The 23,001-nt window shown below is 33.0% G+C and overlaps 3 protein-coding genes across 5 annotated transcripts; 2 read left to right on the plus strand and 1 right to left on the minus strand.

The window, feature by feature from the left end:
- Positions 1 to 6: 6 nt before the first annotated feature.
- TH1 (negative elongation factor complex member TH1) lies at positions 7 to 14,354 on the plus strand. 2 transcript variants are annotated; one of them, XM_089727376.1, is made up of 13 exons: positions 18 to 136; positions 251 to 340; positions 915 to 1,140; positions 1,944 to 2,053; positions 2,708 to 2,815; positions 2,894 to 3,043; positions 3,550 to 3,680; positions 3,763 to 3,950; positions 4,611 to 4,851; positions 5,502 to 5,712; positions 6,106 to 6,246; positions 12,862 to 12,991; positions 14,233 to 14,354. In XM_089727376.1, exons 2-13 carry the CDS (start codon positions 278 to 280, stop codon positions 14,262 to 14,264), a joined length of 1,731 nt encoding a protein of 576 aa, XP_089583502.1. In that variant the 5' UTR covers positions 18 to 136; positions 251 to 277; the 3' UTR covers positions 14,265 to 14,354. The 2 variants fall into 2 exon arrangements, with proteins under 2 accessions (XP_089583501.1, XP_089583502.1); XM_089727375.1 differs by having other exon boundaries at positions 7 to 340.
- Positions 14,355 to 14,358: 4 nt separating this feature from the next.
- On the minus strand, positions 14,359 to 17,513 carry LOC114248145 (nuclear speckle splicing regulatory protein 1). Its single transcript, XM_028181289.2, has 5 exons — positions 17,280 to 17,513; positions 16,140 to 16,293; positions 15,767 to 15,958; positions 15,506 to 15,671; positions 14,359 to 14,992 (listed from the first exon to the last, which is right to left on the minus strand). Exons 1-5 carry the CDS (start codon positions 17,291 to 17,293, stop codon positions 14,415 to 14,417), a joined length of 1,104 nt encoding a protein of 367 aa, XP_028037090.2. The 5' UTR covers positions 17,294 to 17,513; the 3' UTR covers positions 14,359 to 14,414.
- Positions 17,514 to 18,646: 1,133 nt separating this feature from the next.
- On the plus strand, positions 18,647 to 22,868 carry LOC114248316 (FUN14 domain-containing protein 1). 2 transcript variants are annotated; one of them, XM_028181528.2, is made up of 4 exons: positions 18,647 to 18,929; positions 19,471 to 19,666; positions 21,556 to 21,664; positions 22,541 to 22,868. In XM_028181528.2, exons 1-3 carry the CDS (start codon positions 18,787 to 18,789, stop codon positions 21,634 to 21,636), a joined length of 420 nt encoding a protein of 139 aa, XP_028037329.1. In that variant the 5' UTR covers positions 18,647 to 18,786; the 3' UTR covers positions 21,637 to 21,664; positions 22,541 to 22,868. The 2 variants fall into 2 exon arrangements, with proteins under 2 accessions (XP_028037329.1, XP_028037324.1); XM_028181523.2 differs by lacking the exon at positions 21,556 to 21,664 and having other exon boundaries at positions 18,663 to 18,929.
- Positions 22,869 to 23,001: the final 133 nt, after the last annotated feature.

Raw genomic sequence — 23,001 nt, forward strand, 5'->3', positions numbered from 1 at the left:
CAAACCAATTCATTTTTCATATTAGTAAAAATTAAAATGTTGTTTAAGGCTTTTTTTCATATTTAATGAATATTAGTGGTTTTAACTTTGATAATCAAGGGCCTCAGAATCATAAATTTGTTGTTTGTTTAAAGCTGTACGTGTACCTTTTCCGATTAATCTTTATTTTCGTGTAAACACGAATAAAAACACATAGTTATAAGCAGTAGCAATTGTTTTGATCAAATCTAATAAATATTATATTTTATAGAAGTTGAGTGCAACTTAATATAGAACCATGCCTAGTCAGTATGAGGAAGAACGTGTATGGGATGGTCAGAATCATAATAATCAATATGAAGTAAGTTAATAATTTAATTGGTGCTAATAGGAATTTTTTTTAATATAGTGACTTATTACAATTTTAAAGTAAATACATTTTATGAATATAAACTGATTTTAAAAACTCATCATTTGTTTAATAAATCTGTTGCTGAACAATATTTATATTATTCCATAAAAAACAAATTCTGTTAATTAAAACTTAGAAAAAAACAAGACTTACGTTTTGTTTCCCTGACTACCTAAATCTCTTACATCTATATATCCATTATCTGTTTTAAAAGTAGCATTTTATCTTTTTACTAATTTAAATTTATATTTATATTATTTTACCAATCCTTGTCATACCATTGAGATTGATTGAGGTGAATATGAGTAAAATAAAAGTTACAACCTGAACAAATGTAATTAATCCTTAGCCAAACAGAGTAAAATTAAGAACACAAACTGAAACCTTAACACAAACTGAGAACAGGCAATTCATAATTTCATTGATGTTATTAATCAAAATAAGTACTTACAAATAATTACTCCAAAGCATTTTGTTGTGATATGTAGTTTGATTTATTAAACTGGTAAATAACATTTATTAGGAAGAAGGAAATGAAGATGTTATTGAGAACCCTGAAGAGGTATTAAATGAATGTCTGGAAAAATTTAAAACTCCAGACTACATTATGGAACCTGGTATTTTTGGTCAGCTTAAAAGATACTTCCAAGCTGGTGGAAATCCAGAGCAAGTTATTGAACAACTGTCAATGAATTACAATGCTGTAGCTCAGATGGCCAACTTATTAGCTGAATGGCTTATCCTTGGAGGTAATTATTATATTTGATATAAATAATGTTTATTTCTTCCATTTTACTGAATTATTTAGTTAGTTGTTACCATTCTACAGTACAGTAAAAGCTCTTTATTTGCAGGTATATTTTACATAAATATGGAGCAAATACAGATACAGTGAATAGGGAATGGTAGATTATATGGGATTATAGGGGATATGTTATATGTAGTTATGGATACACATTATTCATATGTGGGAACCCACATTATGGTGTATATTAACTGCTTAACTTCAGATAAGAGCTGTTCTGTCTGAATTAGTAAAAAAAAATTAGGATACAATGAGTGAGCTACAAGTATATCTTTGAGGGAGTAAGCCAGAATTGTACATTTTGAGTGAGAAAACCAGATGTGTACATTATGCCCGCTTACATCTACTTTCTTCTCTGTTTTACCTCTTGGAAAGTTGAAATTGACTCAAAACTGATTGCGTTATTTTACTTTGTAACTGATCGCAATATATAAACGAAATTCAAAAGTAACAGTAACAACTGTAACAAATTAGGGTATCAAATTAAATTTAAAAAATAGTTTCATTATGCCAATGTAAAACGTGGAAATGAAGTATTCGTGCTTACATTATTGTGTGGAACAGTCTCAGTATAGTTCTTACAGAAGAGTATATACAACTTTCCTCAATATGTTTTATCACCAGTAATTAAATTTTTATTTAAATCAAAATTATAAGCTACTAGTAACTTAACATTTATTAAATGGAATTAAATTGGGAATTTATTAATTAGAATCATAAATTATTATCATATATTTTTACTTACAGGAGTTAAAGTTAGTGAAGTCCAAGCTATGGTTGAAAATCATTTAAAAGACATGATTCTAAAAACATTTGATCCCAAAAAAGCTGATACAATATTCACTGAAGAGGGAGAGGTAATATAAGATATAGAATATTATTTTTATTTTATTATTTCTAATGTCCAATATAAGCTGTAAAAGGTTAAACAATATAAAGCAGTTTTAAACCTGTGAAATATATTAAATGGGATCTAATTAAATGGTACCAGAAGTAAAAAATAATTTACAAACATTTTTAATCTTCTAGATTAAAATATATTTTTTTATTTCTATATTTATTGTTTAGATGGGTGGACGAGTTCACAGCTCACCTGGTGTTAAGTGGTTACTGGAGCCCATAGACATCTACAACGTAAATGCGCCACCCACCTTGAGATATAAGTTTTAAGGTCTCAGTATAGTTACAACGGCTGCCCCACCCTTCAAACCGAAACGCATTACTGCTTTACGGCAGAAATAGGCGAGGCGAGAAATAGGTGGTTGTACCACCTACCCGTGCGGACTCACAAGAGGTCCACCAGCAATCACGCAAATTATAATTTTGCGGGTTTGATTTTTTATTGTAAACAGTAACTGTAAAATTTTGTCATAACTTAATTTAGATTACGAACCTACATTTTAATTACAATTAGAAAATAAATTTATATGAAGAACAAAACTCCTTAACTTGTTATACATAATATGCATTTTAATAATAATGAGGAACTGATACTGTGAATATTTTTATAGACACCAGCTTGGCTTACTGAGATGATTGAACATCCTACTTGGAGATCTTTAATTTACAGACTAGCTGAAGAATATCCAGATTGTCTAATGTTAAATTTTACTATAAAGGTATTGATTTCAACATTAATTTTGATTTTGTTAATATTTTGAAAAACATAGTAAAATTGCTAATCTATTTGTTTTTAGCTAATTTCTGATGCTGGTTTTCAAGGTGAGATAACAAGCATATCAACAGCTGCACAACAAATCGAAGTATTCTCCAGAGTACTCAAATCAGCTATTGTGGGTTTCCTTCAAAGTTCAGATGATTGGCAAAACAGTGTTAATGAATGTGCTGTAAGTAATAGTAACTTTGAAGATTTTACAAAAAAATCGCTAAATATCATAGGACTTACCTCTTAGGTATTAGAGGAATATAGTGAATCTATACATATTAATAAAATTGGAGTGTATGTTTGTAATATTGAAATAACTCTTTTTTACTACATGCATATGAATATATATATATACAGTACATACACCAAAATAACATTTTTTACAATTTTTGTCGTTGTTGTTTTATCGCGGCTTATTGCGAGGCCAACGTTGGAACTTGTTATTTCCAAAAGCGAAAGAAACCGTTCTACGTTTGTTTGTGACGTTGTAAAAAGAGTAGTATCGTCTGCATATCTCAGGTTTAATATCAATCGACCTCGACGAACGTGACAAAACATACATATTCAAACGTGATTTTTGTCGAATCATGTCTTCATTTTCGGGGTCTTTCCAGTAAACCCTGTATTGTATGTACGCTTAATAACACTTTTTGACACTTTTAATAACACACCGCGCTTTTGTTTTAGAAAATGGTTTGTCATGGCGCGCACACATATGTCTACAGTCAAGTTATTGTTCACATTCTCTCACAAGAGCCAAGAGGTGGCGCTATTATGAAGAGGTTGAGCCAGGAAATAACTCGTTGTGCTCAACAAGGGTATGTTGCCTGTGTCCGGTGGCCTATTAAGTTTTAAATTTGAAATGATACTTTAATAGATCATAATGATTATTTCGTGCAGCGGCCATGACGTGACCCCAATAACACTGGCCTTGACCTCTGGTGAGAGTTGGCGCAACGCTCGGACGGCACTTGCAGCCATGCTATCGAGGGGCGCCCTCAATCCGGCTGATATCTCGGTGTTGTTCCGCGCTTACACGCAACCAGACTCGCCACCGGTTCATTTACTTAGGATACCACAGTTTTTGGGTAAGGCTTTCTTGCTGCTGTATTTTTTATAACTCCACAGATGAGCTCTCTTGGTATTGAGTCGAAGCAGAACCCTTGACATGACGAATTGGATGCGGCCACTCGCCCAAAGGTAACATCGGGCGACTATCCTACCCTACGAACAAGAAGATTATTGTTTCTTTTATTTTTATTATCCATGTAGTGGCATATGGTGATGATGATGGATGATCGCGTTGGTGAGTGCTTATCGTCGCCCATGGACGTCAGCTATGTCAGAGACACAGCCAAATCGCTACTTACCATTGAGTACTTTCCAAAATTCTCGTTTGAAAAAAGATATGTTATAGCGCTCAGGAAACCGTGGAGGAAAGTTCAATCGAAATCGGATGGTATTTGACAGAAACGATCTTTGGAAACGCACTGTCGATAAACGCAATGGTTCTAGATAATATGTATGAACTATTCTTTGGTGGCGGGCAGTGTCATGGCAAAATAGTGTGATCATTTCCTCAAAGCACTTCGTGGACCAATAGGAACGATGGTATAACATAAGTAATAGAAATCGAGAAAATTTCATAGTATTTCTTGACCTGCATCTAACTTTTTTTTCTTTTTTTTTTTCAAGGTAAAAACATTTAATATGGTCTATATGAGTTATTTCATATATTTGATTCACAGAACTACTCGTTGATTCATTGTTCAAATTGGGAAGCAAACTGAATCCGGAACACAAATCCAAATATATGTATCTTTTGGCATACGCTGCTAGCGTTTGCGAAAGTCCGAGTCCCGGTAAACCTGTTAAAGACGAACTAAAGGCCACTGTGCAAGCTATTGAAAAAGTACATGCCGTGTGCAGCAGCTCTGCTAGTTCCAGCGAACTCATCGCCGAATTACCTACTCTATATCATTGCATAAGGTATTATCTTTACTAATATTATAAAAAGGCAAGATTTGTTTTTTTGTTTGTATTGAATAGGCTCCGAAACCACTGAACCGATTTGAAAAATTCTTTCACAGTTTTAAGCTACCCTATTCCCGAGTGACATAATTACCTAAAATATTCTTTACATCGCGTGCCCTGCGAAAACTATTGATGATAGAATAAAATAATGTACTACGACTTTGAAGAACACATTATTATTTACAAAAAGTGTCGCGTCAGCATATGTCTAACTATTATAATTATGCCGCAATAAGTGTTCTTTTATTTAAAAAAATAAAACAACGCTAAATATCGTTGAAATTTTTGTTAAAGACCCGAGCGAAGCCGGAGCGGACCGCTAGTTTCTTATAAACACGTAAAGAATAATAATATGACGGACTTTGTGATAGTACGTCTAAAAATTCGAGTATAAAACTGTGATGTTAAATTGTAAAATACTTAATACTATAACCATGTTTTATGTAAATATGTATTGTGTATGTAATGATAGACATAATATTTAATTTTAACAACACTGTTTTGAATAAATATAATATTTAACATAAATACATATATTTTGGCTGCTGAATAATAGTAGCATATTTCTTTACGATGAGTTATAAATTCAATGAAATTACTTACAGATTCCCCGTAGTCGGTATGGGAGTTTTAGTTTGGGTGGAGTGTGTTGTGACCGAACCTTCGTATTTCAAACTCTGTACAGAACATTGTCCTTTGCACCTGGCGCTATTAGATGAGGTCGCGTCTTGTCATCCATTGCTGCATCACAGGCTCTTGAGATTATTAGTGAAACTCTTTGAATCGCCACAAGACGAACTAGAGATATTAGTCCAGGTAAGATTATTTTCATTACATAAGATACAGACGCAGGCGTCACACGATCCACATTGTGGTTCCTGGATCCCGTAGATACCGCAAAATGAATGCTGCTGCCGCCTTAAAACATGAGATGGAAGTCATATTCTCCACTTTATGCCAAATTGCACGAATACTTCGGGCAGACCCATTAAGAAATAAAACAAATTGTATGTGGGTAGATGCAGAATAACAATACATACAAATCCCGAACATTAACGTTCAAACTATAGAGGAGCGACGATAACCTGCGTCTAACGAGCAGACACACCCGCTTGGTGGAAGATTTATCTATGGCGTTTCATCCTTTAACATTTAGAAAATAAAATTTACCAGTGATAAAATATTTTAATAAGAAACGTTTTGTTTCAGCTTGAATTGAAAAAGATGCTTTTGGATCGAATGGTGAATTTATTAAGTCGCGGTTGTGTTGTCCCCGTTCTTAGATACATTAAACAGTGTTGGCAGCGCGGAGATACAGATATTTCGTTGATTAGATACTTCATAACTGAGGTATGTTTAATGATGTTATCCTTCATCGTTTTGAATTCGTTTCATGGTGTGGTGTTTGTTCCATATAAGAAATGTTGAAATTTAAATGTGTAAACCTTTTCCTCAAATTTTGGAAGAATGCTTGACATAATATGTATAATAAAAGTGGAAATTCTAAATTAGACAGCTTTATGAACTAAATTTAAGAATAACTCGAATATGTAGTACCAAGCGATTCATAACTCAGTGGTACGCGTTACCTTATAACGCATGCTTGTCATTGTGCTACTTTATAGTCGGGACTAAGGAAAGTGATAATGGCTAGTACAGTTAGCTTACTAATTAGGAAAGAAGTAAAGAAAGGATGACCGTGCATTATATTTTGTTCCCAGATATTTATTGTTGTCGTTTTAATGTCACTGAAGCTGTAGCGACCGTTTCAGTATAATATTCTCTAAAAAGGGTATATTTGACAGTTCAAGACCCCAAAACCGAATATGGGATAATCAACTTAGGGTGGATTCGACCAAACAAGAGTAAATCTTATTCTTAGAATAACTCGGCAGTTAATCGAGAGTAAATCAATTTTACGTTTTACCATCTACAATTCTAAGAATAATGGGCCTATTCGGGTATTGTTACTATACCGCCGTTTCGCACGGAATAGAGCTATTCCTAGAATAAAGTAATGGCGTCAGTCAGTCCAACATCTGATTTCTGTCATTTCATAAATATTTATTCTGTTATAATTTCAAGTCAACGCAATGCACTAAATTATTATTAATAGTCTGGCATTGTATAATGCAACGTTTAACGAAAAAAGATAAAACCACACGACAAAACTTGACAATTCCCTCAAACAAACAACAAATAAAATTAATACGTTTAACAGCTAGATATCTTGATAATGTATCGCACTGTTTATTTGTTTTTAGGTGTACGATAAAGAATACTCTCTCTCTCTCTATCTTACACTACAGCTACTTTTTCACACTAAAATACGGCAAAATCGAGTTGACACCTTGTATGCTCTTACACTATGCCGTTGTACAACAACATTTATTTGCCGGATTTTATTTTCGTTCAACATTCACTCTGCTATTCGCGTATTGTTATTCCTAGCGCAAATATACTATCGTTTACGTGGAAAAACACCTATGGATTTACTCGAGATTAAAATCATGAATAGGTTATTTATTCCTCGTATAGTTACTCATGTATAAATTTAAGTTTGGTCGAATCCACCCTTATACTGATAAGAATATATATTTGCCGACACCAGCAAATACTTAAATTTGGCAATGAATATTGTATTCGGCGAAAACAAAGCAAATACATTATCACATTTTCATACACTGTATAATAACCGGCAAACTTCTTGAGCATTTGTTGACGTAGTGGGGGTAAGTTTGCGCATGGTACACTCACGTGCAAAAACATTACTTACTCTGCGTCATAATGCTATTAAATTATTAAAATCAACATATGTATTTATTTATATATTTATTAGAACATCAACAAAACATATCGGTTAATAATTGTAATAATTTAATCTTGGGGTACAATAGATATTCCTTCTATTAAGTCAAAACTAGAGCTGTTGCCAGGTCTTGGTTCAGTTGAAGCGAAGCTGGTATTTGTAATTTTTTTTTCGTTATCATATTCTTGACCATCATCATCATCACTGTTTTCATCACCCGAGTCGCTATCATCGTGATGAGTCGACATAGGGCTCATCGGCGTAGTTTACAACTCGGTCGATTCGGTCTTCTTTTTTGTCTATAATTAATTATTTTTTGAAGATATTCGATTCATAGTAATCGAATGTTACTTTTTTCATTTACCAGCTTCCGATTATTTTCGCTGCTTGTAATGTAGTTATTATGATTACATCTTTTTATTACAGATTGAACGAAACTATCCATTCCGGTAACTTTCTTCTTCCCTGATCTTTTCTTACCCGGAGTCCGAAACACGGCGAGCAAGCCAGAGCCTTTAGCTTCGTTAATAATGCACCTAACAGTACTCACTGATGTTTTTGTTGCTTCCGAAGTCTGTTTTAATTTTTCCATATCATTCTTCCCCTGTTTTATAAAGAAGCAATATACGTCGTACACAAATTTTCTACCCTTTCTTTTAAGTACTACACCAGTTTGTCACGGCACACAGTGGGTCGATTCTATGATTTTAGTGACTTAGGGACCAACTTTGTTTTTTTATAATTTTTTTTATCTAGATAGATAGAGCTCGTTAATCTCAATAATAATTGTTTTGGGCAAAAATTACAAAAACTTTATAGTTTGGTCAGAAAAATGTGTTTTGTGATTTTTTTGTATGGAGCGGGTCACATTAAATTAAATTCCTGCTAAGTACCGCGAGGTCCCGCTTTGAAACTTTATTTTCCTTATACCTTGTCTAGTCTACTATCATTTGATGCTATGAACATGTGCATAAAGTTGCAACTCTGCCAAATAAATGGATCGAAAAAAATTAATAAATACATAGAATAAAAACCTTTATATTTTTTTTCGTAAGTGCTTTTAAGTTAAATTTGATATGGATTAGTAAGTAAAAGCACGTAATGATACCCATAATTACATAATACCTAACAACAATACATTTAGTAGGTCTCTAATTATGCAATCTCTCTAAATATTATATATTTTGTTTCACCTTTCGATCTTTGGGTCAGAAGACGAAAGAAGATTGTGTAAAATATCCTCATTAGTCGACGTTCTACTTCTCATTCTTGAATAACATCTCTCTGTATATTTCCGAAAATCTTTATTGCGAGCTTCCGCTGCCTCTTCCGAGAGTTTACCTATACGAATGGCACCAAAGTTCTTCATTATTATATATCACTGCCATGTGCCAACAATTTATGGATACTGGAAGGCATATATAATACCAGGGATATACATTAACATACAATTCTGCAGTATATCTAAAAAATTCCGAAAAATTGGAAACGCGCTTTCCAGATGCAACAGAGGGAAGAATCACGTGAAGCCTCTCTATTAAATCTTTACGTATTCCTGTTATGCGGGCTGTTTCTTCTGCATCCCTGAAAAATCTTCTGGCAGTATTGCCATCATTGCTTGTTCCTACTCCTTGCTTGACAACATCTATAAGTAAACCGCATTCCTTTTTAAACGCTTGCTGTATAGCGCTCTTTCTGATTGATATTTTTTCTTTGTCATCCCCCCTTGCAACCCCATTTCTTGAAGTCCAAACGATAAGACGCAAACAAAAAAGTGTCATATAAAAAATAATCTCACAGGAAACTACATACGATGAAAAAATTGTGAAGTAATAAAATTATATTTACCGATATGAAGTAAGCACTCCATGCATCTTATCCAGGCATGTAAAGATGGCATTCCATACTGGAATATTTCTTCATTATTTTCTCTTTGATAAGCAAGTCACTCCAAAAAACTCTGACGGTTTTGCTTTGCAAATATCACAGACAGCAGAAAATGTTTCTGAAAAATATAAGGTTATTTTGCCGTCTATCATCATCATGTGCAATTGATGGTTAACTTCAATTTGTTTGATTTTTGATGGCTGAAGTCTTTCTATTTCTTCTGTTATGCTAGCTTTTATAATTGTCACTGTTGACTGCGTTTCTTTTGTAAATTTAAACATTATTGGACGGCAATAAAAAGTTGATGAGGTCTTTTTCCCAAACAATTGTTCCATCAAATTTCTGAAGCCTTATAGGAACTAGACTGACCATGAAAATAGATGAATCATCAAACTCTGTTTCAGTTTTTTGTTTATAATTACTTTGACCTGGGGCTCTATCAAAGCCTATTTGCTTATAAGCAGTAGCTCTCTTGCAGAGTCCAAATCCGAAGTAATCACATCTAAAAGCCTATATAGCGCCAAGTTTAGTAATGCTTGCATTTTAATAGCAGCTCCTTCTTCAGTAATAATTACCTCGTCTTTCCCTGGATAACATTTGGTCTTTTCTTGCTTAATTTTATATTAAGAAGGGTATAAATCAGACCCATTTTCACTTGCTGCTTCTCTTAGGTTTATATACTGCCACTTAATTTAAGTGAAACTAATATTGCCTTATCGGGAGAATATGTACTACTTTTCACTTTACTTGTAATTAAATACTCATTAACTTTTTCTAGATCTTCGGGGTGATTTGACAAGTGGTTCATTATTTCTCCTACATCTTCATTTCTAGTGTTTCTCAAACTAGTAATTGTAGTAGCTTTTATTTCATCCGGGGATAACGAAAGCGATTGGTAAATTTGTTTAATGCGTCTTCGTTTTTGCCTGGATCCCAATTCTTCAAAAGGTTTTCGAGGTGCAAAAATAGATGTCGAGGCTTCTGTAGTACATTTGAGGGTGGTACATTTTCAACATCTTCAGTATTAGAAATCTCGAGCCTTTCATGTGCAGTGTTGATAGCTTCAGGTATCATTCCTTCGGGCCAGTTTATTGCACATTCTAACCAATCACATTTTTTTCTTATAAACTGTGCTAACATGCGACTACTTCGTTTCCATATTGCACTTATATTTGAACAAAATTGCGTACTGAATTTTTGGAGCTCAACATTTTTCTCTTCGGTCACGTTTATTTGATTTTGTAGGAATTGAAAGAGTTTTTTATTATCAGACAGCGACTGTAGTTGCTCTCTTAAAATCATAAATAATCCTAAATTGTTAACAAAATTATCAATTATAACGGAAACAGCAAGATCACAACGACAATCACGAGATGTTAGTAGTAGTACGAATAAACGAACACTAGTTAGTATATAATAAACATGGTCACTTTATACTTCCAGAGACAAACAAATGTTTACTATATTTTCTACTACCCAGTAATGGCTACTTAACTAATTATCCTCATTAAATAATGTTAACTATCTTAATAATTAGAGAGATTGCTTAATTAGAGACCTACTAAATGTATTGTTGTTAGGTATTATGTAATTATGGGTATCATTACGTGCTTTTACTTACTAATCCATATCAAATTTAACATAAAAGCACTTACGAAAAAATATATAAAGGTTTTTATTCTATGTATTTATTAATTTTTTTCGATCCATTTATTTGGCAGAGTTGCAACTTTATGCACATGTTCATAGCATCAAATGATAGTAGACTAGACAAGGTATAAGGAAAATAAAGTTTCAAAGCGGGACCTCGCGGTACTTAGCAGGAATTTAATTTAATGTGACCCGCTCCATACAAATAAATCACAAAACACATTTTTCTGACCAAACTATAAAGTTTTTGTAATTTTTGCCCAAAACAATGATTATTGAGATTAACGAGCTCTATCTATCTACATAAAAAAATTTATAAAAAAACAAAGTTGGTCCCTAAGTCACTAAAATCACAGTATCGACCCACTGTGCGGCATAGTGTATGTTGTATAAAAAATCAACAAACACTCAACAAATAGCAATGGCAACAAAGTCCACAAGCAATTATAACAAATAACTTAACGATTAATAACGATAGACTTTCCACTGTACGCAAGCGTACTTTTGGGAGCAAGCGGAATGAGGGCGCGGTGCGGGACGCAAGGTTCGACTGATCTACCAATAACGCGCTCGATACGATTTCCCCTGCCGTCGCGCCTCACCCTCACCACCAAAGTGATCTAAAATTCGGTTCTGCGCAGTCAAGGTCATTTGCTCAAGAAGTTTGCCGATTACTATATTCAAATGAATACTCATTTCGTTTACCGATAAACGCCAATCGCTCGGTTAATGAATGTTCCCTTTGTCGATTAGATGTGCTTCCTTTCTACACAACAATGTGAAGTACTGGTAGCCACTTGGCATCGAGACCGATCGTAATCTCGTCACTCCACCTACAGCAGTAAAAAACACAACACACTGACGTATTCCAAATTCCATGAAGGCGCATAATAACTTTGTTAATGATTTACATGGTCGTATAAGTAAATTCTACCCTTTCTGGATCAAATAAGAATTTTTAATTTAATTAAAATAAATACTATACAATTTGAATTGAATAATAAATAGATTTAGTTTCTTATATATAATTTTGATCATTTAGCTTCAGTAGGTTTTTGATAGGCAGCGGCTTGGCTCTGCCCCTGGCATTGCTGAGGTCCATGGGCGACGGTAATCACTCACCATCAGGTGGATCGTATGCTCGTCTGCCTATAAGGGCAATAAAATAAATGTTCTTATTTTCATTGCTTAGATATGTGGATGAGCTCAAGGTCCACCTGGTGTTAAGTGGTTAGCGGATCCCAGGAACATCAACTATGTAAATGCCGCCACCCACCCTAAGTCATGGGTTCGGTTTCAGTTTTTACAGTACAACGGCTGCCTCACCCTTCAAATCTAAACGCATTACAGCTTCACGACAGAAACAGGCATAGTGGTGATACCTATACCTATAGATTTTTTGCGGGTTTGACTTTTATTACACGACGTTATTTCTTCATCGTATTTGATTAGAAAAATGGATACCTGTCTACACGATTAGGATAGCGACATAGTCACATCTCTCGATACGTATGCAACGGGCGTCTTATTCTTTAGGCCACGACTGGGATGTGTTTGGTCAGTTCATCATTGTGAATATAATTTTATTTTCAAACTTAATTCAAGTCTTATATCCATAGGTTTTGGACGCAATAGCACCGCCGTACACGCCCGAGTTCGTACAACTTGTCCTACCCATGGTAGAGAATGAAGAAATAACCGGGACGATGAGAGCAGAAGGTGAAAACGATCCGGTTTCTGAATTTATAGGTATGTTATCGTAATTAATATGTATATCACTGTAATAATTATAATTGCTCTTTCTTTTTCTTCTTCTTTTTTTTTATTACTTAGATGGGTGGACCAGGTCACGGCCCACCTGGAGTTAAGTGGTTATCGGAGCCCATAGACATCTACAACGCAAATTCCGCCACCCACATTGAGACATGAGTTGTAAGGTATCACTTTTAGCAATACAACAGCTGCCCTGCCCTTCAAACTGAAACGCATTACTAATTCACGATAGAAATAGGCAGGGTGGAGGTACCTACCCGAGCAGACTCGCAAGACGTCCTACCAACAGTAAACTACAGTACAGTATAGTATAGTATTAGTATTTTAATATACTACTGGTATTTCGCTCGCTTAGTCTAAACTAAATATCACGTGAGCGGAAACCAGTGCTCAGCAATGAGATGAAAGATAACCTCTATTCTTCGTCAGGCTTCAAACTATTTTCATACCAGATTTCGTCAAAATCGGTTCATTGGTTTGGACGTGAAAACGTAACAGACTGAGTCACTTTTAGTAATGAGTAAAATGGTTTTGAAAAGGACCTGCGATACACGAGCAAGACCAAAACCAAGCTCAAACAAAAAATATACAAACATTCCATGAATATTATAAGTTTAAATATTAGTCAACTGAAACATAATTATGCTTTTCTTAGGGAACAAAATATTTTTTAGAATTTGAACTTTCTAACTTGCTTCACTAGATTTTAATACTGAACAAAAAAAACAGTTAACTTTACCACTATTTGAAAAACAAGTTGTTATTGTAACAAGTCCGCTCGATGCTTATAATGAATAATTCATGGGCATCAAATATTAAATACATTAATATATTTGGTCTATATGTATAAAAATATATGAAAAATAATGAATGGTGGTTAATTGTCAACATTTTCTCGATCGCAATGAAGTGTTTTACTAATAAAACTAATTACATATTGATTGTGTACAATTTCCTATTTACGCCTTTAAAAATGGATATAATATATTTAGGAATTAAAAAATCCTGAGTATCAGATCAATTAAGTAAAAACAAAACTGAATACCTGAGACCAACACTAAATAAGCAAGAGCAACACCGAAACCAAAATTGTCTTAATCTTGGTCTGTTTCTTAGTTTGTTCATGGCTTATTACTTTTGTGTTTATAATATTAGTATGTATGGTAGTATGAAATTATGGTCAAACCATTGACTTTCCTTTGTTTTCTTTGTTGCAGTTCATTGCAAGGCACATTTCGTCGTTGTTTGAAGATATATAAATAAATATATAATAAACTAAATGTAAAAATAATATGATTTGTTTTAGTAATAATAATAAAATGATTTATTTTATTATCAACCAGTTTTTTTTTGTAATTGTAACATTTAATATTGTGGCATTCTATTTTTGCGATATATACTAGTGTCCTCTTGCAGCTTTTCTGTCATAATATCGTTTGAGTGCCTCTTCAAACACCAAACCCACAGTTCTCTTTTTCCAGATGTCAATTTTTTCTTTTGCCTCTATTTCAGCATTCTTTTTCTTATTGTTTTTATTTTGTGTTTCTAATTTTATTGTTTCAGTTTTTGGTTGTTTGTCAAATTCAGCATCCGTTTCAGACTTATTAACTTCACCTTTTGTGGACTTTTTAGTTTTTGGATCTTTTTCATTTTCTTCATCACTAGGATCATCAATTGAAAAATCAGAGTCAGCATCAATATTCTCATTATCTTTCTTTAATCGTTTTATTTTTCTCATTTGTTCAAGATTAACACGATTTACTTCTTCATCAGAATCTTCAATTTCCCCATCAGATAATAAAGCATTATCATTGGTAACTTCTCTTTTCCGATAGTTTCTTTTCTTTAGTGTTTCTGTTGGATCTTTATAAGTTGATGGTTTATTTGTATGCATTTTCTCCATTGTCTCAGTACTTTTACACTCCTTGCTGTCAGGATTTCCTAGTTTTTGCTCATATAAATGACGATAAAAACCACCTGAAACAGTATTTAATATGCAATATTAGACAGTAGAAAATGTTCATGCAGTCACACACATAAATAACAAGCATCAAAATGATCATAAGCTGTAAGACCTACTGCTAGAACTGCCCCAAAAATTCGTCACAGCAAAGTAACAGAAAACTTTTATCCAAGTATAACTACAAAATGGAAATATATGACTTCAAGATGACTTAAAACGACTGTGAACATACTGTGTTCCACACAATTGTATGTTACAACAGTACTTTATTATGATGAGGGTACAAAATAATTTAATATCAAATATTCTATCAGCCCACAGACGTCCACTGCTGGACAGAGTCCTCACCCAAGCCTTGCCACAAAGACCGGTCCTGCTCTGCTTGCATCCAGCAGATCCCTGTGAACCTTAATAGGTCGTCTGTTCATCTTGTAAGAGGCCTACCCACTCCATGTCTTCTGATATATCCAATAATGCAACTAAAATCCCCAGACATAACTAAACCAAACATAGTATGTTAAAGATACCCAAATCATGTTGCTTAGTGACATCTCCTATGCTTTCAAGATATTCTTCCCTTTTTTCTTTTTCTTCTTCTATCTTCATTTCCTCCAATTTCTTCTTATAAGCAGAAGTAACAAATACTTCTTTATCTTTAAATTCATCCCCCTCCTTTTCTCTTTCCTTTTGTATCTGAATAAATACAAACCACATTAAATTGATTAAAATGATATTGCCAGTTTCCCAGGCTAAGAATAAATGAAACCTGATCTGATTTGATAAAATACCTGTCTTTCAACTCTGCGTTCATTTTCTAATTTTCTCTTATTGGCTGTTTTGATCAAATTTTCAATGTATTTTGGCTTCCTTTCTTCTTTTATCTTTACTTTTTCTTTTTTACTTTTAACTTCGTCATATATTTCATCATATTGATAAACAGTGGGATCTTCTAACAATGCTTTCTCTTGAGAAATCTTGGCCTAAAATTTTATTTTAAAAGTTACATTACAAACCACTTTTCACATGGGCACATAGGAACTATTGAAACAAAATCTACATTGTACCTAATATATGTTTATTATTTCCTTAATTGTTAAATAAATATATGTTTAATTTTTAGTAAAATAAAATAGAATTTAATGAAACATTTTCAAAACAAACCTGTCTATTAATATTGTCACTAGGCCGCAATAAGTGTGTCTTTTTCTTTGTGTCATCATCAGAATCAGACTCATTGCCAAAGACGTTACGAGATGCTTGGAATTTTAGTGTGTTGAGCTGCTTACCCCCTTTCTCAGGTACAATCAAACCATATCTATGGATTTAATATTTATAATTTTGTGTAAGTTTGAGTTACAGAGGTGCTAGAGGTACCAGATTTAGATACTAGATCTTTTATGGGGAAGACATAATGGAAGTATGAAAGATTATTTATGCCTAATTTGTGTCACCATATTTGATATAACTTACAATATAATATTTCAAAAATATGTAACAGTATACATTGGGCCATATGCTAGGATTTTCTTCTTTATTTTGGTCATACTAGACAAGCACTGTCCAAAAATTTGTCAATAAGCATAGTACTATTCCTCTGAGCACTCTCCTTGGAGCATAGGGATCAAAATACAGAGAACCAAAATAACTCCATAGATCCACAGGTTCTAAACAATCTGTGAGATCAACAGTCTAAAAGGCTCTCTTGTTTAAGGAGTTAAATGGACAAGAAAGTAATTTAAGTAGGAAATTGTGTTTACTTCTAGTAGATTTTATTGGTGGTAGGGTGTCTTGGGCCCGCATTAGTAGGTACCACCACCCAGCCTATTTCTGTGAAGAAGCAATAATGCATTTAGATTTGAAGGGTGGGGCAATTGTTGTACTGTAAAAACTAAGATTTAGAATTCATGTCTAAAACTGGGTGGCAGTATTTTAGTTGTTGATGTCTATGGCCTGCGGTGATCACTCAACACCAGGTGGACCATAAGTTCATCCGTCCATCTTAGCTTTTAAAAAGTTTGGTGCTAGGGACTTTCGTCTCAGATAAGTTGAGCAGCTCCACCCTAGAGCAGACATGTGTTTTGTATATCATAACTCTTTGTCCACGCGTAAATTGAAGGCTCAACATTTTAGAAGCCAACTTGGCTTTACCTTCCTGAAAACCGTTCTAAAAACCTCCCAGAATCCAAATACTAGTTTTGTGTGGATACTTCTTGAAAATGGGTATATCGTGACATATGGGTTCTTCTTCACAGTGTTTAAGTTTCTACTAACTAAAGTTAGAGTTAGTTACAGTTTACTTACTTTTTTGATGCCATTTCTGCTGTCAATCTTTGGAATTCATAGTAATAATATATTATTTAACTCGGTTTATGTACTCTTTATTTATTATAAATTTACTGTAACTGCTTGGTGCCTAGAGTTGTTAGTGCTGTCACTATTGGGAATTGGGAATAGAAATATGTTTGTTTTTTAAACTAATGTAAACTTACTTTGGTCTAATCAGGTCTAATACTTAGCATAGATAATAGTAGTTTTATTTTTCCAAATGGAAAGGCAAAGATATCACACCATACAGCCTAATCTTTTATATTTATATATATTTTTTATGAAATATGATACTATGAAATAAAATGAAGCTGAATGGCATGGCATGAAATGAAATGAAGCTGAATGGCATGGCATGAAATGAAATGAAGCTGAATGGCATGGCATGAAATGAAATGAATTGAAATGAGATGAGATGTTATAATAAGGGATATTTTTATAAAAAATGATAATATGGAGTGAAATGAAATGAATATGATTAATTTGAGACATTAATCAACTGGGATGAAATTAAATGAAATGAGATGAGATGATATGTGATTAAATATAATCTCAGTAAAGTAGTAGACATTTACTGATATTTTTTCAGTGGATTTTTTGAAGGATCCCGAAAAGCTACGTCCAGCGACTTTGTTTCATTTTCCCACAATTGTCCACTTTTACAGATTCCAAACAGTTAATAAACCACCGTTATTACATATTTAAAACTGAAGCAACACTAAATAGACAAAATAAACCAATTCTGACACAACTTCACTCCTCACGTTCCCGCCAAAAAAAGTCGATGTCGATAATACATTAGGTAGGGTAGGTAGGTATGTGCCGTACATATTAATTAGTACCGTACCTACTATTATTTTGCTAAAATCACTTCGCTGGTTTATTGATTCATCCGTTATTGACAGGCAAACCGGGCAAGCGGAGTATACCACATATTTTCTAATTCTTAAAAATAAGGCGAACCCGGCTATTGTATGAAAAGCGAAATGGAACAAAATGAAATTAAGTAATATTTTGTGCCTTAAATTTATTGTACAATGAAATTGAAATCGTGGGAAAAGTACGGTAAAATGGTAAAATGGCAGAAATTTCCAACCAACCAAACCAATGAGATCATTAGATTATGACTCCATTCCGTTTATAGAAACATAATAATTACATTTAAAGCTGAGGTACAAAGTCTCTCCATTTAATTTTTCGTGCATAACCAACAGATGCTTCCTTAAAACAATTATTTTACTCATCGAATAACTTTACGACTTTATGAGCAATGTTTCTTTTGCCGGTCCAAATAGAAAAATTAAACAAAAAAATAAAATTGACTGACTTCTCTAATATATTAAGTGTATAATCTATGGACTGACTGTCCATTGTCCAATATTACCTACCCTACTTACCAAATGATCTCATTTTATTGATCAAATAGGTATAGTGCTAATCAGTGTTACTATCTCCTATAAAAATTAGAAACTAGAAATCAGTAATGGCCAAACCTAAGAACGAAGATGCTTCTGAGGAAGCTAAAAAAATTGTAGACGACGCTAAAAACTTTATCGAAAGAGCCATTGCAGATATTGGTAAAACTTCAGCAACTAAGCAGCTAATTTTAGGAACTGCATCAGGATGGTAAGCTATTATCCATAGATTCATCATCATAGATCAAATGATGATTTTGCATTGTTCATGACGTAACTTTGTGAAAAAGTTCAGAAATAGAGTTCACTGTATACATACTGTGATACCCAGGAAACCTTTTTTTCTGTGCAATTTATCGTCACAAGTTTATTTTTTTATTCGTAATAAGAAAGCACCGTAATTCGTAGCAAGTTTGTCATTCTTATTATTAAAACTATTCGCTTTACCGGATTTATTTAATATTACAATTTTCGTAATTTTATGTATATGGTTGGTATGGTACGTCCATCGTGAAAGAACATTGACTAAATCAGTCTAGCAATATTTTCATTTGCGAGTTGGCTGATATTCTATTTAGCCTTAGCGTCACCATTGTCAGTGATTTTTATGGGCACTACCTTGTAATGGTAACTACATCTCCAGGAATCCACAAAATAATGAAAGACTAAAAATTATTAAGCTTTAAGTAATAGTACCTAAAGAAACATTACTTAAATCAGACAGTTGAATTAAGAAACAAATTTATTTTTAGGATAACTGGTTTCATTTCTATGAAGATTGGAAAAGTAGCAGCTGTTGGACTTGGAGGTGGAGTCATTCTTTTACACATTGCAAGCCAAAAAGGCTACATTGATATTAATTGGGATAAAATAAACAAAAAAGTTGATAAGATCAGTGATAAAATTGAAAAAGAAGCTACTGGAAAATCCCCAGATTGGTTTGAAAAGGTAAATACTTTGTTCATCCACTACATTTTTGTCTCATCGAGATGTCATGCTATTGCAATTGACCAGTTTTTAACATGTTGGACCCCATAAGAAAAATCCAGTATTTTCATTCAGACCATGGAGCTCATCAGTAAGCCTTATCTTACTGAACCATTTGGGCCGTAAGGGTCACCATGAGTCACATTCAAACATAAAGGAGTACTATTTAGAATATGTACATTAAAAGGAAATATCTCTATATGGTATACATATATATGTTATACATAATGATTACATAATAATATATGATATCATGTGTTGTGATTTGGTGTTAAGAAGTGGTTGAATTATTAAATATTATTTAGATTCAATTAGATTTGGAAAAAAGACTGAATCATTGATGTTGAATAATAACTTTATGTAAGTTATTTAACCAGTGGCTGAATCTATACTACATTTGATTATATAGAATCTAGAATGTAATAGATATATTTTTGCATAGGCCGTGTCCTACACTGTGTGGGCTTGAACAGAATCATATTTAACATGTTGAACACTTTGTGGGCCACCAGTGGGCCTAGCGTACCATACCATTCACGCCAAGTCAAAATCAGAGAATCAGTAATTTTTATGAACTTGAGATTTTCTTCATAAAAACCTTCATAAAAATGACAAGTTTCTATTGGATTAGAAAAACACTATTCGGTTCAGTTGTACGGGGCATGCAAGTCACTTCCATATGCGTTTTGTTTGATAGCTGCTATCTGTGGCTTGTAAGTTTTTTTTTTTATTGCTTATATGAGTGGACGTGCTCACAGCCCACCTGGTTTTAAGTGGTTAATGGAGCCCATAGACATCTACAACGTAAATGCGCCACCCACCTTGAGATATAAGTTCTTAGGTCTCAATTATAGTTACAACGGCTGCCTCACCCTTCAAACCGAAACGCATTACTGCTTCACGGCAGAAATAGGCAGGGTGGTGGTATCTACCCGTGCGGACTCACAAGAGGTCCTATAACCAGTAAAAAAAAAAAATTCTACATAGTACTCCTTATTTCAAAATAAAAAAACTTCAGAGGTGTCAAGGGACACCCGGATGGAACGAAGTTCCTTTCGATTAATTAGTGAAGGAATTGTAATTTTTTTTTAAGTTATAATAATAAATTACGGCATTATGAAGAAGAAAAAAACTATACTATGAACTAAATTACTATTGTTGAAACGCTATCTCGAGAAACTGTACTCATTACGCGGACCAATCGGATACGAGCAATGTCACGCGATAAGCGCCTACACGTTGATTGGTCAGAATGACGGATCTAAAAAGTGTCGTGACAACTTTTCGTAAGAATTTTTTCCGTCTAGCCCCCTTTCACAACGCGCGATAAGAAACTTCGTTCCAAAACTTCCAGCATAGCTTTAAAAACTGAAGATTTTGTTGTGTACAAAAAAACCTTACATAACATTACATTTTATTGTACATAGTTCCCTTTCTAATGTTATTTCATTGCTTATTTTCGCCCTAAAATATGTCACAAGTAACAAAGTTATGTTTATTAGGGTTTCAACTGTATAACTATTGATGTTATGATCATGAATAATAACATTTCTTAGATCATATCATTCATCAAAGTCAAGTATTTTTTACATATATGTGTAGTATTATCATACAACTCTTTAATCATATTAACAACAATACTGATTTTGGTAAAAACTAAAGACTTGTAGAAAATATATATATACCATTTCTTCAAATTTGAATTTATTGAAAAATAATAATAGAAACATGCTATGTTCTCTCAAATAGAATTATTTTGCTTAAAATTATGTTAACAGATTTGTATTAGTATGATTACAGAACCCTGAAATATGTTCCATTTACATGTATCAATGTACTTTTTGTTACAGGTTTTTGTTTTTGTCAAAAGTAATTCATATTATTCAGCAGGGTTTACGGGAGGATTTTTATTTGGTATTGCATCTTCATAATTATCAGTTGAATTTATAATATCTTAATGTGAGTTTAACAATTTCAATTCATTTTAAATTTAATTTATGACAATTAGTAATTTTAAAGTCAATTAAGTCAATAAGTAATCATACTCTTACATAAAAGTGAACTAAAGAGTGTTATGGTTAGCTATCACTTTTTTTAACTACTAATTCCGTGGTATTGATATCAGTTGGACATAACTTAGCATAAATAACTCATACAATAGTTTAAACAACATATTATACAAATAACCATGCAGGTACTTATATCACCTAATTTTATTAAAAAAATACAGATCAAGAATTAACAAATTATATTCTCTCTATAGTCTGAACTTAGAATAAAAACATTGGCTGTCGGTCTAGAATAGCTTTATCTCTTCCTGAGCTTCTTAAACTATTCAATCAAAGAATGAGCAGTGTCATAAGTATTATACCAACAAACTGAGATGAATAACTAGAATTTAATGGGAGTAGGCTGTATTGTGAGCCTGCACGTTAGGGTGCAACCCTCAATAGAGTATGAGTTGTTAGGCATGTGTTTAAATTAATAAATTTAAAGTCATTATAACTTAACACTGGAGAAATTGAAACAGGAAATACTAAAGAATAACATGCATTCTAAAAATCATTTCATATCATATCAGTTGAAGATTTAATTGAACATCAAAATAAAAACACTCCTTAGGTCTTCTAACTTACACATATATATTGTTTTTTGTATTTTTTATGAGTTATTTTTTGATGGAACATTGCATGTTACGCATATAGATACGATAATTGAAATGTTAAATTCCAAATTTTAATTTAGTTTTGTTCCATTTTAACGCTTGCCCGTGATAATACATTTGAGATTGATTAATTTAATTAGATTACCTAAATAATTATTAAAACATTACAGGTGGAAAGATTTGTAGATCGAAAATTGGATAAAGCCGAAGAACTTATAAAAAAGAAGGAAATAAAGGCAAAAAAATGGTATAATAATTTCACTGGTGATGACCAATACCGTGCTACAGAATCACATGTCTTTTTGGCAGCATTTTTTGCTGGAATGGCTATTGGTCTAATTTGCGGAAAGTAATTCAGTTGTATTAAATTAAACTACCACTTGTATTACATAAATGATAATTTCGTGTAGTATTTAACCTGAGATCTTTTCTTTAATTATAATTTTAGTTTAATAGATCTAAACATAATAATTATTAAATAAACATGTATGTAACTTATTCGAGTTATTATTTCATTTTACCTCATATATTACAGAGCGCGTTTAGAAATTAATTTAAATAATAATTAAAATATATTTTCTCTAAATGTCCATGTTCTGGTAAACTATCGTCTCGTGGCCCTATTCGTTCA

This window comes from Bombyx mandarina, chromosome 05 (assembly GCF_030267445.1).
Source record: "Bombyx mandarina strain Sakado chromosome 05, ASM3026744v2".
NCBI classification, from domain to species: Eukaryota; Metazoa; Arthropoda; class Insecta; order Lepidoptera; family Bombycidae; genus Bombyx; species Bombyx mandarina.